This window comes from Metopolophium dirhodum, chromosome 4 (genome assembly GCF_019925205.1).
Source record: "Metopolophium dirhodum isolate CAU chromosome 4, ASM1992520v1, whole genome shotgun sequence".
NCBI classification, from domain to species: Eukaryota; Metazoa; Arthropoda; class Insecta; order Hemiptera; family Aphididae; genus Metopolophium; species Metopolophium dirhodum.
In genome coordinates, this window is record NC_083563.1 from 12,933,819 (window position 1) to 12,953,317 (window position 19,499).

The 19,499-nt window shown below is 41.2% G+C and overlaps 1 protein-coding gene across 6 annotated transcripts in view; it reads right to left on the bottom strand.

Annotated features, from left to right (window-relative positions):
- Positions 1–19,499, bottom strand: part of LOC132943132 (zinc finger homeobox protein 3) — a 108,094-nt gene that overhangs the window by 62,875 nt on the left and 25,720 nt on the right. For 2 of the 6 annotated variants that reach the window (XM_061011966.1, XM_061011967.1), the window contains exons 1-3: positions 15,714–16,204; positions 4,367–7,524; positions 146–2,988 (exon numbers count right to left, since the gene is read on the bottom strand). In XM_061011966.1, coding sequence (XP_060867949.1) covers positions 146–2,988; positions 4,367–7,457 — 5,934 coding nt within the window. In that variant the 5' untranslated portion in view covers positions 7,458–7,524; positions 15,714–16,204. Of the gene's footprint in view, positions 1–145; positions 2,989–4,366; positions 7,525–15,713; positions 16,498–19,499 lie in introns of those variants that run through there. The other 4 variants (XM_061011963.1, XM_061011964.1, XM_061011965.1 and 1 more) reach the window with 3 other exon arrangements.

A 19,499-nucleotide genomic window follows, 5' to 3' on the forward strand; every position in this document is an offset into this window, starting at 1 on the left:
TATGGTTATGTATATATTATATATTTTTCAATATTATTTATTTTTTTTATTTTTTTTTATCACTATTTTATATGATATACAAATTATACTTCACTTTATTCATTGCCCTATTATAAACTATGCAATAATCAAAATCGGTACTCACCACTTGTTGCTGTTGTTGAAGTAATTGTTGCTGTTTTGCCAAGATTCCAGTTGGGTCCATGGAGGAGGGTTGTTGTTGGAACATTGTATTTTGTTGCGAACCCATTATTGACTCGAAATTCGGTGGCGGCATCATCATGGGGACCAACGGTGGTTGTAGATTCATAGCGGCGAGTGCTTGCATGTTAAGGCCCAAAGGCAGCCCCATACCAAGGCCGGCCATACTGGCCACCATCATAGGGTTGAACTGTTGAAGTTGTTGTGTAAGTTGCGATGCTGCCATGGCGTTGAATGCCGCTTGCATTTCATTTAAATGTTGAGCGACCGACAGCGGGATGTTCGGTGGCACACCGGACATGTTCACGTTGGACGGTTCGCCGGTTGACGATGTAGCTGCGTTGGACATGTAATCGACGTTTTCTGCTTGTGCTTCGATGTCCTGTTCATTTTCCATCTTAACGGACACGTCCTCAGACGGCGAGCCGATCCTGGCCGTTGGCGTTGTGGTTGTAGACACGGATGTCGATGACGGCAATGACGTAGTGGTGTTTGCGGTCGGCGGTTCGTTGCCCTTCTTCTCTATCTCACATTTAATCTGTTTGGCGTATTTCTCGAGAAAATCAAACGGCACTAAGTCCTTGTGGACCTCTTCACAATGAGCTTTCAGCACCCATACGCTGGAAAACTCTTTGTTGCAGTGCACGCATGTTGACTTTGCAACTTCAGGCAAGTCACCGGTATCTTCTTCATTAATCTCATTAATTTCCTCCTTGACGGCGTTCGCCTGCTGTTCCATTTCCAGATGGGCGGTGAGCTCTTGCAGCAACTTTTCATTTTCCTTACGCTTTTGGTGATTCTCGTTGAACTGCATCACCAAGTCAAACCCATAGCTCTCCAGCAGCTTGTACATGTGCGAGTGCTTCTTACCTTGCAGTGCCAGTGGAACTTTTAACAGCTGTTCTTCGGTCAGCGTTAACTGTTGCGATGGCGACTTTGGCCCCTGAACGGAAGCGCTCAGATTATTGGCCGCAAAGGCCAGTGTCGGATTCATCGGCAACATACTCATCGGCGTGCCGAACATGCAGTACAGCTGTTGGTGGGTATTGAGTTGGTCTTGGTTCGAAAACAACGCATTGCATCGTTGGCAGCTCAGCTGGTTGCCCTTTTGGTGGTGGTTATGTTGTTGTTGTTGCTGTTGTGGTTGCTGTGGTAGTTGTAATTGTTGTTGATCGTCTTTGCTGGACGCTTGGCTTTCAGCATCCTGTCGGTTTTGTGATGGTGGTCGACTGCCCTGTTCGGGTTGCTCGATTATCGGTTTGGTCAAGTCCACCTGTCCGGCCAACGCCAGATCGTGCAGCTTTGAAGCTCTAGTCTGGTGCAACACTGATCTCATGTGAATGTCCAATGTAGACCCTTGAGTGTACGCGACTTTGCAAATGTTGCACTTGTACGGTTTTTTGTCGTCATCTTCCGACGTCGAGCCCGACGTCTTAGACGCCGCATTCATGGCGGCGAAAGACGAATTGTTTGATACGATAGGCGTGTTATTGTTGTTTAGCTGTTGCTGTTGTTCTTGCATGGACCGCTTTAACTTGTGTAAATGAAGAACAGAGTTGTAGTGCACCAAAAGTATGTTCTTCTGCGTGAACGACTCTTTGCAAACCTCACACTTGAAGGGCCGGTTCGGATCGAGATATTTTTCCATCGGATAGGTCTGCTTCTCACCTTTTCGGTGTAAAAGCGTTTTGTTATGATGCGTCAGGTACTTCTGGTTGGTGAACGCCACTTTGCACCGGTGGCACTTGTACTTTCTTTCCGAGTCATTGTATCCGTCTTCAGCTAGTGTCTGTCCATTCATGTAGTCTTCAATCAATTGCTGTTGTTTAAACGCAATCGAATCGTCACTGTTGTCACACTCGGGTTCATCGTCTTTTTCTTCTTCGTCGTCGACGGATTCGTCGATTTCCATTTTTTCGTCAGCCGACTGTTCAAATTGGAGCATGGAGTTTTGCTTTAACGCTTCCAAATCAGCTTGCGCCAGATCTGGATGGGCGGTCTGTAAGTGCTTTTGAAACGTGGCAACGGTCCTGAAACTGCGCCTGCACAATATGCACTTCGTCAGGTCTCTTATGGCATGATACTGGGAATGAGCTTGCAATTTGTCAAGCGTTTTGAACGCCAAACTGCACTGGTTGCATCTATATTTGTAAACGTGTTTCTCGGATACAAGAATATTTTGTTGTCCAGCGTGCACTTCGCGGAAGTGAATGTGTAAATTCTGCACAGTGGTAAAATACAGATTGCAACCTTTTTTCCAGCACAGGTATCCTGGTCCATTTGGCGTCTGTTTGACTTCGACGTGTCCGGTATCGTTTTGGTGTTGACACAAGTCGTCAATATTTTTGCACACTTTTTGACAAGTTGGACATTTGTTTTCGTCAGTATCTTGTTCTTGAATTTCGTCAGATTTTTCAATTGATTTGTCCAAGTCGGGCGACGGTGGACTAGTTGAAGTGTGAGGCGGACTTTGCTGTGAAGATTTTGTTGAGTTCAACCAGTGCGATTGGTTGACCAAACTTAGCAGCCGTTGGAGACCTTCGGAGTTTACACTGTGAATGTTCATTAAATGTTTTTCGAAATTGATTAAATCTTCGAAAACGTCTTGACAAAGTGGACAGTACAATTCGTTTTTCTTTTGGTCGGTCGTCGGAGTTAAATGTTCTTGACCTTCGGTAATTTTTGGCGAGTTGCGATTGGAGTCCAATTCGAACTGTTCGGAACTTTCTGCTTTCATCGCATCCATAGACATATTTTGACTTTCATTGTCTCCTTTATTTTCGCGATCTAAAAATTAAACGAAAAAAAACTATTTATATAAAATCTATATCCTACTATATTAAGTATTAACTGTATTAAGGCGGCGTTGTGGGAACCGAAGTCAACGGAGTATGAAAGCAACAATGGGCGTACCACACTTTGAATGAGTGAGCAACAAGAATAAGATTTTTGTTACCGTACAACCCGTCACTTTTATACAATTAAAGATAATTTAAAATGTAATCAAGTGTTCAGGAAAAATAACATTAAAGAATAGAAAAATAAAGACGCAACGGTTTATGTCATGTCATTGTGAGGTGGAACTTAATGTTAACTAATTAATGCAATTATTATCAAAACTTCATTTCGTGTTTTTTTTATTTCTTTGATAGAAATTAACCTATAAAAGAAGTGAAGACATTTAATAATCATCGTGAAGTTCTCAACCAATGAGATCAATTCTTTACTCCGTAAATGGCAAACAATGATACGCGTCTTCACGTTCAGAGGTCTTTGTGCTGTCTGATAATTAAACGTACAATACGGTAATGATTTACATTCACTTAAGTCGGGTTGTCAATGGGGATTTAATATGAGATATTGTTTACTGTGGATAGAACTAGCACGACTCAATTTAAAAATATTTACACATAAAGCATAATGACTGAGTATAAATTATTTACTTATAACAAATCAATATTAATACACTTTATTTGAGCAATGTTTTTTTTTCATCGTTATTTTATTAATACCGTTGTTATATTTTATTATTTTTTCTATAAATTACCTAACTTAAATTAACTATCTCAATTATACATAACGTATGTTTCAGTCATTAAATATTCGTCGACGTGCTGTGAAGAAATACCAAGCGAAATATTACTTAACGATAAAATAATTTATTACGTTAAAATGAATAGTTTTGTAATAACGAAATTACACGGTAATTGTGATAAGTGGTTTCTATTCTAAATTTAATTACTTTTTAATATTGTATAATTTCATTATTTTAAAATTATTATTATAATTTTTATACTAATGTACTGTAATATAAACGAAACGCGTACTGTACTTTGCCTCCTAGGTATAATAAATGGACAGATTATTTTGTATAAAAACGTATTAATTGATATGAATAATTATTTATAACACAATCAGCAAAATATCAATATTACTACTGTGTTAGTAAAAAAAATATGGAAATTAATTATTTTTATACTCTCGCGAATACTAAATACTTTTTATACGATTTAATTATTCGACGCAATTTTTTATTTCTACGTATTTTTCATAATAAATAAATTTAACTATGCTTACTCGTTTTTATTACCATTGACTATCGGAATAATTTTGTATTGTATAATCTACGATTAATTATTATATCATTGCGCGTGTAACGACTTACCTTGTTCTTGGTCGCTATCGACGGACATGGAAGTTTGCGGAGCACTGGTTACTTGGAACACCATGTTTATATCGGTCTGTATGTCTTTGCCATCGGACCGCCTTTGCATCTGGTGCAGCTGTTCCATTTGCATGTGTTTCACGGTCCTGACGTGTTGCAGTAACGGCAATTTGTCCTTGCTGGAGAACTCGCACAACAAACAGTGATAGACGGAAGCGTCGCCAGCGTCGTTGTCCCGCAAGTACCGGAACAGCAGCGAGGCGGCCTCGTGTCTCTGGCCGGAACAGTGGAGCTGTAGTTTGTGCGTGCTGTTCGTGTAGTAATCGCAGGCGTTGCACCTAACCTGAACTCCACCGGGCGACGACATGTACTTGAGCTTCCACTCGTTCTGCGGCCCACCCTCCTTTACGTGGTTGACGTGTTGCAACCTCTGCAAATGTTTGTCGGTCTTGCAGTGCAGCTGAAAGTTGGCTTTCAGGTTTGTCTTGTACGTGCACAGGTTGCATATATAGTTTCCGGCCACCACGGTGAGTATTTCTTGTTCACGTACTTTGGTCCGGTCGGTGGACAAGTGATGTGATAACGTTTCCAACGAGTCCGAGACAAACGTGCTGCACGTGCTGCATTGGAACATAAAGTTCGGATTTTTGTCCACCGGCTCGGGCGGCGGTTCCATGGTCTCTGGGTTCAGTCCGATGTCGGTGTCAACGTGCGGTGACACGTCGCCAGTGAAGTGTGGCGGCATTTGTCCACCAGTCATCATTTGTATGATTAACGCCTGGTTGTACGCCATGTCGGCGAGCGCTGCCTCAGAGTGCGGCGGCGGCTTATCTCCAGGGAGCGTGAGCCCCGGGTGGAAATGCATTAGCGACTCGAAGTTCATCTGCTGTTGGTGATGCGTCTGTAGAGCATTGAGCGTCTGCATGTGCTTGACGCTCTGCTGCAATACCATGATGTTGTGTGTATGCTTCTCGCTGGTCATGTGTATGCGAAGGTTCCGGGCTACGTTCGTCTCATAGTTGCACACCTCGCACCTGAACGTGGGCTTGGGCTTCTGGTTGATCATTGGGCTGTTCATAGCTGGATGTTGACTGCTGGTCGATCCTGGGCTCATCGCCGAAGACTGTTTCGGATGCTGGGACGGCGACGAGGCCTGGTGCCTTTGCATCTCGGTGCCGGCTACACCGCCGTTTTGTAACTCTTGCATGTTGTTAAGATGCTTGTCGGACTGCATGTGTATGCTCAGGTTGCCCTTGGTAGTTGTCGAATAGTTGCACACCTCGCAGCGGTATGGTTTGTAACCACACGTGTACGTTTCGCCCCTGGCCAACCGCGGATGCGGTTGCCCGGCGATGCAGTACACGCACGACGTTTCGGATTCGGGGTGTTTCTCTTTCATGTGTATCTCTAGCGTTTCTTGGTATTTGTAGTGCCAGTTGCATTTCGGGCATTTAAGCGTTTTACACGAATTTCTGGAGTGCATGCCTACCAGCGACCCACCCACACCACCCAGTCTCGAGGAACTTAAAATGAGCTCACACCTTGCACAGTCCACTCCACTGGGCCTACCGTTCATGTGGTCCGGACACACGCCAATTGTAGTGCCGGTCATAAAGTTGGGCGGCGGTTGAGGATAAGATAACGGGGCACCACCAGATATGAGTTGTGGGCTGAGTGTGGTGCCTGGTGACGGGCTGGCACCCGGTGAAGCGCTGTTGCTCCGGGCCGACGTGCCTGACGACACGGCCAACGCGGATATTGGACTCTTCCTGGTCAGGTCCATGATACAATCGTACATACTGGACCTGCCGCTAGCTGCAGAGGCCGCGGCTTTATTACTACAATTATTGTTTTTACTTATACTAAACGAGTTAACATTACTTCTAGGACTACCAGATTGAGGTAGGGAGACGGACGTCTCAGGAACTGTATTGACGCTCGGAGAAGAGGTGGGCGGCGTAGCGTTGCGCCTGTGCACCACCAGGCTTTCCGGGCAGCCCTTCTGGTCGCCACCGCTGCCGCCACCGCCGTCGGAGGAGGAGGAACGATTACCGTCATTAATAAACGCATTAGGAACTTTGTGAGCGGCGCTCGGAGACGACGACGACGACGACTGGGACGGGGATGCGGTCCGAGTATGAGCTTTGTTGGCGGACAGGGCCAGGGGCTCGAGGAACGACACCAGAGGCTCCTTTTCCTTGCCTACGCACTGCACGATGGCTGATGCGTTCTTGTGCCCAAGTATGTTGTACTCGTCCTCCTGGAGCGTGACGCCGTGTTCACCAGTGGCGTGCGCTACGAAAGACTTTGCGTACCCGAACGACAGTTTGCATATGAAGCACATGAGTATCGGCTTGACGGGCACCGTCGAACAGTCATTGGACAACGGCGGCGTCCGGCTGTCCGGCGCACCTGCCTTGTCACGGACCGTATACACCCTGTAGCTGTGCATCACCGGCACTTCAGGAACTATCTTCTTGTCTTGGAACACCCTGTTGAGTGCCGCGGCGGCGGGCGCACTGTTGGTTTGCTGCTGCTGTTGCTGCTGCTCGTACAGGTCCCCGTAGTTGGCCCGGGACACGTAGAACGCGTTAGCGATCTGCGGGAACACCTCGGCTTGCGATAGGTTCACACCCCGGCCGTCCACGATACTGCCAGATCCGAGGAGCTCGGACGGCAGGTCGACTCCGTCATCTTCGCTCAGCTCACTATTGTCCTCGATTATGTACGCCGACCCGTCCGGGTTGTACACGATCTTGCCATCAAACTTTTCCACGTCGCTGCTGTTCGCCCACGACTCGGACTCGGCGTCCGGTTTGCTGGCCACCGAGTCAAACTTGCTGCCGGACGGTGGCGACGTCAGGCGGCGCTCCTCATCTTCCCGGCCGGCGATCACGCCTGTCACCGGCGAGCTCGACTGCTCTTCTTCTGGGCTCATGTCTGCCACGACAACTGCTGCGGCGGCGGCGGCGTTGCTGCTAATCGCTGCGTTGATTGTCTCGGACGGTGTGTCTGTTGTCCATCCGGCGGCACGGTCCACTAGGCCTCCACCTGTTGGCGAGGACGATTGTACTGGTATCGGTGACGGCATTTCTGGTTATCAATCATCACCAATGTATTCGCACCACTGCCTTGACATACCCCGCGTACACCACAATCTATAAAAAAAAAAAAAACACAAACCGTAAGTAACGTTTTATTTGTTGAGCAACTCTATTCGTTAGCAACCGAATAATATAAATATAAATCAATTAGGACGCGCGGGGTCAAACATCATCATCGTATTATTATTACATATAGCATCTAGGTAGTACTACTAGTTAAGTTGGATTCATATAATATACCAACGAAATTACCTACATGTATTTTATTTAGTATTTTTTTAACTCGAATTTTAAGTCATCGATTTCGACCACGCCCCCTCGATATACGTACGTTTCGCACTACATTATACGAAAACCGGTAGCAAGAAAACAGGTACTTTATTACATTTTTTTCTGCTCTCATCCATTATCATTATTCCTATTATTTTATATAATATACTTAAGCGTACTACATAGTCTCTGTCTATAGCAGGTACACAATTCCAACGAAACGAAAAAAAAAAATGTAAAAAAACTCTATACGTGTCCGTCTTAATTCGCGTTCGTCCGTCGTCCGTGAAGAAAAAGGTGATGTACAGCTGTTGTCGCGGTATGTGACACTAACGCTTCCATTGTTCGGAAACCGCCACAGCTAATCAAGCCCGTCCGAATATATATTTTTATACATCTTGGCGAATCGTTAGTTAATATTTCTCTGCTATTTTTATTTCGCCCCACGTTTATATATGTACAGTGTATACCAGTTTCGCGTTCGCCGCACACAACCGGTCCGCGAAATGTATAATTCATTCCGTTCACGAATTCGGATAAAAACAATGCTCTTTTGTGTTTTGCAACAACATTAACATAATTCCCGAACGAGGAATATAATCATATAATAGGTATTATGGAATATAGGTAGGTACGCGTGCACGCAACGTCTTCTTTATTTTATTTTTATTTCGTTTTTACAGAAAACCGTTTAATTCATTTTCCATTATATTTTGTTTATCCGTAATTATTTTAGAGAAAAAAATATTTTTAAACGTTGCGAGTAACGACCATTCTGCGGAAAAACGCGCGCGGATGTGGGACAGAGGAAACAGCGACGACTACGACGCACAGGAAACGGCCGATTTCCTCCGCCGAGGACTGACTTCGCGCGCCCGAACATCCAGGTCGACATTTCCGACGTTTTGACGCGGCCGTTTATATTCACTCGTGGTATACCTATATCCTATATAGATTATATAATACTCTTTGGAGAAGCAACCACCTTCGGGTGCGAGTGACGCAGAGGTCTTTTCGGGGGTTAATTGTTGGCGCCAAAACACCGCCTACCAGGGACAAATTAGAGGATAATTACTGGCGGCGGCGGCCGACCATCGGTACAAGGTAATAATTACACATTGGGATACCAAAATATATATATATATTTATTTATAGGCGTACCTACAGCGATTAAAGACGCCAAGAAGTCCGAGCGAAGAGATCTTCGGCGGCAAACGCGGCTTCGGGACATAACATACAATTTTTTTTTTTTGAAAACTCATCACACAAAACACAGATCGTAGGCGGCGACGGTAATATAGACGGTATGAATCACATATATGTAAGTAGATATTGCGCGTATATATATACATGTAACGTTATAGTATAATGATGGTATTGATAGTAATAATAATAATAATATGCATTTATATTTTATACACACTGTGGTTATTTATACACCGTCCGTGATCCGTCCGCTTTTAATTGATCGAACGAGACAGAACACGTGGCCGCGGGGGACTGAAAACTCGCCAACTACGGTAATGGAGGAAATGTAGGAATACAATACTGTACGAGCGGGAAAACAGTGCTTGTGGATACAAAAAATATCGTGTATTCACGAGCCCTTCCTCCGATTTTCCATTGGCGCCGCCATTCGGCGGGAGGAGGAAAAGCTTGCTAGACGGCGAGAGCCTGCGCGTGTTCATTTGCACAGATGACCGTCGCGGGGGTAGCGTTTCCAGTGGAAACCGAAGTTGTAATTTGCACCGAACGCCTTGCCCGGCCAAATACGACGTGATAAACGAATCATTTCCCGGACAGACGATTTTTGCGGTCCGCGCTATTATATATACGGGTATTCTTGTATCATTTATACGTAGGTATATAATATTCTGCAGTTAATGGTTTTTATTTTATTATTCTCACCCCCGACCGCGGTATCTATAAGTAATGTGTGGTAACGAGCCCAAATAGAGGACGCACTTACACGCGTTTACAGATAGATACGTGAATGATGTATCCCACCTATGTGCGTACGGCGAAACGTATAAAAAAACATCATCAAAACGCGTTACATAATATAACGGACACACACATTAAAGTTTATATCGGCGATTTTACATCATTAATTATTATAATATAATAACATTTACGTTTTTAATTACTTTGTTTATATCCATTTTAATTAATGTATTTTTTTTAAACACGCTATAATAAATGACGTAGAACGCATTTATCTAATATAGGTACCTAATAATAACGCATCAAGTTAATTTTTTTTTTAATTTTATTGTGGTACAAGATCACAGTGGAACAGAATAATTATATTTTCGCAATCCCCGTTTGAAAAAAGACATTTTTAGTTTAATAACGTGGTAATTGATGTAATTAATAGGAACAAACAAACTAGTGCAAGGATCATATATTTGTTCGTAATCAGTTATTATTTTAACATTAAAAAGTGATAAATTTTATGAACGAACATGGCAAGTTTATTATTATTATTATTAATATAACTATTCATATTGTATAATATTATGATTTCTGTCGATTTGTTCTTATTTAATTGGCAATAATACATTACATAAAATTAAAGACAAATATAGTTGTTTTCTAACCCAATTTACTACCTAGGCGATTGCCCGGGCCTGCACACGCGCGCTATAGGTTTTATCTATAAGTATTTATGAACAGTTATTTTTTTTTTTTTAATTTTAATTTTTGTAAATGTTTGTAATATGTGCGCTTTATCTAATGTATTTTATGTCAGGTATTTCTATAGGAATAGTTAAATATAAGATCGTTTTTACGTTTTTTTTTTTTTATTTTGTGTTACCCATAAGCAGCATGTCCTCCCGCACACGCTGCATTGCAGCATACGGACACGATGAATTTTTTTCTTAATACACATTATAATAATAAGAAGAAACACACCTGTTCGAATGATAAATCACGCTATCCAAGAGCGCGCGCGCGAGCTAGCTCTCTCGCGCGTTAATTACGTATGCACGCGGCCTCCGGGTACCCGGCATACCTACCTATAACAAATATTATTCGTTTTTGTTTTTTCCCGATATTAATTAGTAAACATCCCCCGGAGCTGCATTTTTTGAGGAACGAAAAAATCCGTCGGAGATTTCGTCGGCGGCCGGCGCGGTCACGTGAAAACACGTAAATTTATTACCCATATATACCAATTACAAATATCGGGCGTACCTATATGTGTATATAGTATATAAGTACTATATTATACACAGCCAAGCGACGGCGGTTTTCGCGTTTTCTCCCGTCGGCGACACGACGATAATATAATTGCCGTTTTCCTATTCATCATCCGACCAGAACAAGACTACTACCAGAGCTAACGTAAAAAAAAAAAAAAAAATTAAATAGAATAAAACACCGGCACATAATAATAACCACCACCCGCCCTCGCACCGGCCCGGCGACACCGGCCATCTTGAATTCCAAATGAGGTCCGTCAAACGCGCGCACAACATACACACATTATACATTTATATGTGTGTGTATAATATGTATGTACACACAATACACACGACACACGCACACGCACACGCACAATCGTCATTGTTCTCGGGACCAGACGTCTCGGTTGAAAACGAAACGCTCGGCGTAGAGGCCGAATTCGAATCTCGCAGAAAACGGGGGAAGAACGAAAAAATCGCGCGGACTTGCGGGAAGTGGACAAAAAAAAACTAATAAACCGATCAACGACGTATATATACACGGGTATATTCGAGCTCGAACGATATAATATTATAATATGCATCCGTTCTGAAAATTGTTACTGTCGATATATGTGAGAAACTCGGCCTTCACGCGAAACAGACGCCTACCTATATACCTAGGTAGGTATATGATGTATAATAATAGTATTATGTACCTAATCGAGAATTCTATAATAATAATGCGTCGCATTCGCGCACGTTGTATACGCGTAATTATAATTAGTACGCGCAATAATTATTATATTTTTGCATGTATCCGTCATCAATATATATGTACCTACCTATTATTATATATAGTTTAACAATAATATATACACTAATATAGTAATGACCAATAAGGAGGTTAGAATGATCTTGACTTTTACATAATAATTTCTTACTTTTAGTCATGCACATACCAAACCAAATTATTAATCAGTTTGCATGAAAAGTACAATCAGCAATACTTCTATATTAGGTATAAGTACATTTAATTTAGCACATGTTTAGTCTTTTTTTCTAGCTATATTAATAATGTTTTTGATTTTTTTTAATATTAAAGATAATTAATTGAAAATTATATATATACTGTAGGCAATTTTTCTTAAATTTCGAATTTAAAAGAACATTTAACAATTAAATTGGTTTTAACACTTATCGCGTACATGTGTTTGTTCACGCTACACAAACGTGTCATACATGATGCTTTTACAGACATAATACAAGTATTGCTGTATTAATATGTTGGTGTCTCGCCTAACCCGCGAAACCGCGAGTATTATACGTGTAAGTGATTCTATTAATAAATAATAATCTGTTAATAAATAATTAGTATATTTTGAAAGAATAATGATAATCAAATTTTTAAAGAATCTTAATATTATAATTATTATAATGTCACGTCATACTTATTTGATTGTTGAAAGTGCATACTTTGATATTTTTACGGCATATAGGTAGGTATCTATTTAGGTATTATTTATTTATAATTTATTATTAAAGAGCTTTTAAGGAGATACACATCTCAACCCTAGTAATGACTGATGATACAGTAAAAACAGACGTCCCCAAATATTCTATAAGGTGAGAAAATAATAAATATACACAATAGTATAGTAGACATATTGTGTCGTTTATAGAGTTTATACAAAACGACACGAAGGCGTCAAAATATAGGTACACCCATTTTGTGTATATTAGGAGTACATACATGGAAGAGCTGTCGGCGTAGTGGCTGCTGCAGCGGCGATAATGACGGCACGAGATACAAGATGAAAATAGTATGACTTTCGGAGGAAAAAAAATTTAAAAACGCTACTGGAATATAAAATCATCGGGTATCCTAATCGCGGATAGCGCGGAATAGGTACTATAATATATAATTTACAAATATAATATGAATATACGTATACACAGAAACCAGATAATAAAACACGACGAGATTTCGAGGCGATAACATTGTCTCTGACCCGGCAACCCGCTGCGGGGGGAAACGTGGTGGTCACCGAAAATATAAAAAAAAACCAGTAATTCTCGTTATTCGGAGAGAGGAGACGACCATCCGCCGACGACTATACGACTACGACGACGATAGCCGATATATTATACAGGTATATATTATTAATATAATATAATATAACATAATATATGTGTACATATACGTTATTACTTTTTTTTAATTCTTCCCCACGCATGTCTATTAATTATACTCGGTTCTCTCGCACGGATTCGTTAATTATTCATGGTCCTTGGGACCGCGCGGTGGACGCAGACTCGGAGAAAAAAAAATACCCAAAGCAAAGAAACCGACGACGGCGACGCGAGTGGAACGTTATTTTTTATTTATACGACCGTTTATTTTTTCGATAATGTTGTAAATGAAATTAAAAAAAAAAAAAAAACTAAAATAAAACAAACAAACCAACAAACGGTTAGACGGCTCACGCGCCAAGTTCGTGGGGGGGAGGGGAAGGGGAGGGTGTCCGCCGTAAAACGTCAAAAATCGCGCGTAGGACACCGCACGACGATATAGCAGCAATAAAATAGTTATGCTTTTTTATATACAGGACGCGTGTTCGGGTACACAAGTTTGAACGTGTGCGGTATTAGCCGATAAAATACTCGTATATATTATACAATATAGGTAATATGATTACAATATACGATATATTATGGAGGTAGGCTGTAGGTAAGTATGTGAGTATGCGCGCGTCAAAACGGGAAACGAATGTCGTAAAAACCAAAAGTACTATAATATTGTATAATATATAACAGCCGTCCGCACACGGTCGAGAGTTGTTATTATTATTTATAATTACCCTCGGGACTTTATATTCATATATATATATTTTTTTTTCGACCGGTACTATAATAATATATTGTACCTATTATTGCTTCGACTAAAATCGATTTGCACCGAAAAAACCGGAATGCGCGCTGCAAGAGCCCTGGCCGCGCGCCGACTGGTTCGATTGTCCAGAAACGATTTTTCCTATTGTAAGTTTTTAATTGCGTTTAATTAATTAAAAAACATTCGTGAGTCCAATTAATCATATTATTATATTATATATTACTATAGTTTTAGTTGGTCTGCCGGCCGCCGCGTATACCTATATAGTAATTACCGCGGTTTCGTTCCCGGAGCGATAAACAACACGACAGGCAAATAAAATATAATATTCGACATAAATAATTTCAAAGCCGTTTGGAACCCATATTTTTCCTTCATTAATTAACACGCGTCTTAATATATATATATGTAAACGTTCGTATATACCTACACACACAAACGAGTATATTTTATTATTATTATTTTTTTATATTATATTTATTATTATTTTTTTTTTTTTAACACAGTAATTATACTTTATTACTCATTAGTCATTACCGAGAAACGTTTGTGTGCGCTTTTATTTATAAGGAATTAATAAAGATTAAAACGCGAGGCGTGTGTTGCGCAATTATTTTTATTGCATGACGTGGTTACAGTACGTAGCGCCCGCGTATAGCTTCGAAATGGCCAAAACATGCACATTAATCCCGTTTCGAAAGTATAATTAATAATAATATAATATATTATAATATGCAATTTATGTACGATTTGTATATAAATCGAAAAAAAATAACCAAACATGTCATTGTCATAAGTCGGATAAAATTTCGTTTATTATAATATTTTGTTATGTACCTACCTCCTACATATAATATTACCTATTATGTCACGTGCCCGAGAAATTTACATAAGCGCGGCGTTCCCCCCGGTGCAGTTATCCACGTGCGCGCGGGCCCCAGCGTCAATATAAGCATTATAAGGTATCTTGCACCACAAAGCGCGGGGATATAGACTTCGAATTTTCGTCTCATTTGAATTTCTCGTGAAACTGGTTCGGCACGAGCGTCTCGTCCGCGGGGAGACTATATTATAATATGCAAAGTAGCGGGAGACGAAAAAAACTCACTAATATATATATATATATATATATGTAGGTATATATGGTATTATACTACTGCTGTCGCAACAGCAGGTAGAATAATACAATAATAAAAAACAAGTAAACAATTGATCTAACATAAAGTACTTAAGTATACGACATTGAAAACAAAATAATTTAATGCTACCTACATTAATTAATAATACCTACGCCGTAATATTTACCGATGACTTAATTAATAATAAAAACAAATAAAACATAAACTTCCGGCGCACACGAAATTTCTGATTTATCTCGCGACCTATACACCTCCGTGCGGTAAATTGCAGATAACGTGCGTAAATTAATATTGCGCGTGAGTGCTTAGATATGTCGCGAGCACGTGGTGACACAAGCCTTTGTTTTGGAAATCTCGTAAGTAAATAATAATATGAAGTTATATATACACTCAACACGGCGGACTTTTAACCGACCGAAAATCGACGCTCCTAATTACCTATTGGACTTCTAATTAATATACGAATGAAAAGCGTTAGTTCGCTGTTTGTATCAAATGTACATAATTAATAGGTATTATATATTATATAAGCTATAGGTAGGTACACGAAAAAAATACGAAACATTAATAGTAAAAATAATAATAGTAACGCGGTTTTAAAATATATAATCTACACGAAAATGGCCGAAGTTTGGTAAACAACTACCTACATATAGGTACGCAGCAGAAATTACGCGACAAAGCCTACCCACGATAAAGCTACGGTATTACCCAGAATAATAAATTGAGATCGAAATACAATTATTTAGTAAAAAATCGCTTCGATGAAAATACCTCTAAACATGTCGTTTGGACATCCAAAATGATAATTCTGCTATCCTCTGGGTAGAAAAAATCATGCGAACACACACACAAACACACTTGTTATGAGCCGAAATTTATAATTTACTCGAAAACTGCGAATTTCGCGGCGGCAACGAACGAACGAACGAACTGAAATATCACGGACGGACGAACGCACACGACGACGGCGAGACGGATTAACGAATATATTTCAATAATATTTATACCGTCGGCTTTACGGCATAATACGATATTATAATACGAAAACACTGTTTAGCACACGGACAAAAATATTTAAAAAAAACCACAATGATAATATTATACTATCTAAACATTTATTATGTACAACGATCGGCCGAAACGGAAAATAATTTTTAAAAAATAATAATGCGTTCTAGTGTTTGAAATGGAAAAAAAAAAATCACTCGACACTAGCAGTACGTGAGGGCGCGCTCTGTGCCGGGAGACTGGTGCGCGACGTGCCGGTGCGCTCGGTTCGGTTCCCCTGCAATGGGCACGGAGGGCGGAGTCCCGACCGGTCCCCACCCATTCGCGCGCTCGGTGGTGGGGACGTTTTGCATGCGGCACGTCAAACCGTCGCCGCCGTCGCGCGGGGCGGCTGCGTCTGATGGTCGGAGGGGAGAGGGCGGCGGCGGCGGCGGCCTCCGAAGGGTGACGACGGAGACGACGGTGGCCGATCGGGCCGCCGGTGAAGTGGCGGGGCGGGGGACGGGTGAGTGCGCGCCTTGGAAGGGTGTGCGCGACCGAAAACCGAAAGTAATTATGATCGCAGAAATGCGTAAAACGAAATACGAAAAAATATTACGAGGAAAAAAAAATCGGAAGGGAAGAAACGACGAGAATAACGCGACCCCTAAAGGCGGATAAAAATAATATATATACAATAATAATATCGGATTCGCTAATCGTGCTCGAGGCGTCGTCGGCGGATTTCTTTTGCGCCTTTGATGACGGCCACACGTAAATTAATATTTTAGTATTTACCCATACAGTTTCGAATATCTACTTCGAGTACTTCGTATATTATTACTACTAAATTAATATATTTTTATCATTATCCCGTCTGAATACTGTATGAGAAATCATCAGTGACGACGGAACACATAATATCTGAACGACCTTTATTAAAAAAAATTAGAAAATCATTCCGTAATGAATATAAGCATATTTTATTTGCGCGGTGTAAAAAGACGCGCTACGAGTGTAGCCCGTTGAGCGCGCGGTCGGGCGGCGGACGACACTAGTTGACGGCGCGACCCAAAGATAGCACTGCCAGTTACACATGATCACCTCTCTCTCACTCTCTCGTCGACAAACCAGCCTGTAAACACCGAAACACAATGTTATGATATTTTAGGCATCTTTAGCCGTTTGATTTAGCACGTACAAATCTTATTGCACTGACTGACACGATTTAATACCATATTAATAATTTTCCAAAAATCTATCAACATTTTCAAAAACACAAATATTCGACTAAATAATTGTTCAACAATAACGTTATGGTGTCGCCTCGCGCACACATCACATTTTATTTATGTAAGCTACCTTTAATACGATGCACCTCAGAATCCAAAAATCGATTTATAGGTAGTGAAGGATCATACACAATGAACAAAACCGGGACAGATTCGAAGAATTATCTCGGCATTACTGCGCGGCGATAAATAATAGGATAGGGCGGAAATGACTATTTGTACACTATATATATAGAACACCTTGCACGAATCCCACCCGAACGCTTCTCTCAGTTATATACTGCAACAACAAAAGAGTCATTGTCGATTTTAACGTCTTCGGGATCCGAACGGTTTGGTCAAATGAAAATAATATCTTTTCACGGTACAATATGATTTTTAAGTAATACAGAATAATAATAATAAAAATAATGTATAAGCGTTGTTGAATAGTGAGAAAGAAATAAATACGTACAACCGAAACCGTCGATAAGTCAACGTCACGTCAGTGGTATTAAAAAGGATTTCGTTCGTCAAAGAATTATTATACGCTGCAGCAGCTCTCACACGTGTAGGTATACCGTCATCATATTATTATCGATCGTTTTGACCACACACACAGGTAAAAACCGAATTTTGACATTTCTCTGAAAATCACATTGTCAACCCACACACGTTCATTTCAAATCGTCGCCTACAACAATACACGGTACCGCCACCGAGGTTTTCAAATATAACACTAGGCGGAATAACGATTCAATGATTTATCTATAATATATATATATATAAATATGCACATGCACTGCCGGTTTTATATTATAAATCACACATACGATACGGTCCACATTGTCGACCTACGGAAAATGTTCGAACGCCCTAAAACCGTTGTTTAGACACGTTCCGTAAGATCATTATAATATCACAGTACTTTCGAAACGACTGTCTAAAAGTTTTGCGGTTTGTCGCAGACATTATCGCACCGCGGATTTCTATGACTGTTTAATATTAATTAATATCGACAAAACACGAAAATCGTGTGCATCGTCATGCATGCAAATTTTATTATTATGAATCTGTGCAGACGTATACGCGTGCACAGAGCTGGAATCTGGCAACCGCACCAGAGGCGAATCGTGTGTTTCTGTGTGTAAGCACGTCACAATATAATAATATATTGAAGCGCGCCCGCAGGACGAAATCCCATCCTTGGCAAGAATTGAAAATTACTTATCAATTATAATCTAGTATAAGTTATGTATAGTGATATTTACATATATTGGTACATGCAGTCAAAAATTCTCCGGCGGAACAGTATCCCCTTTACCTTCTCACTGCGGGCGCCCTCGTATATATTATTTTATAGGCATGTATGTACGTATGTTGTTGTCAGTAGTTCTCGGTTGACGAAATAACTATATAATATACACATGTACACCACAGCGACCTGCAACGCCACCACCACCCCGCATTTGCGGTGTGCGGAAACCGAGTGCGATGGACTTTTACAAAGTGCGTAAAAACCAACAAAACACACATCACACCCTTTTCCGGCTTTCCGGGTTGTGTGTGTAAGCGCGGTAAAGTGCGTGTGTTAGTGTGTATTCGTACCGCGACGGCGTTTTTTCAATGGGATGACCGTCGGCCGGCGGCGACAGATGAATGGAAGTCCGCGGGGATTCGCGCCCCTGATGACGTCACCTGTGACTAGGTCAAGGGCTCCAACGCCAAACGCTGAAACGTTAACACACGCGATGGCGCGCCCGCGCACACAGACGTGCGTCTACTAATGTAAACTTGCAAGTCGCAGTCGTCGTGACGATATCCAAACGTCGTCGTCGTCGTCGTTAAAAAGCCGTTAGTGTGATTATTGTTTTTGTTTCGTTCACATATTATTATGATGCACTGCCATCACAGCCCTCGGAATGACTAAACGCGGCAGTCATATATAATTTTCTTTTCCGTCGATAAAATAATATATATATACATTAATTAAGCGACGGCCGGCCGTTATTAATATTGACCCGAGTCCAGCCATTATTTTTCATTTCCTAACCTAACACCGCCCCCTCCCCTCTCGTCTCTCTCCTGCCATCATCCCCACCGACACGCACACGCGAGCTAGCGCAAATACAACACACACGCGTCCCGAGACCGAGCTGCAGCAGTTTATACGATGGTTTATACTGCGCGGGGGTTATTCTTTTTTTTTCCTATTTTCTTTTTCTCTGTCTTCCCCCTTACCCCTTATCCCACCAAGTCGATCCTCGTCGTACCCCGTCCGGCTCTCTGCCGAGGTCTT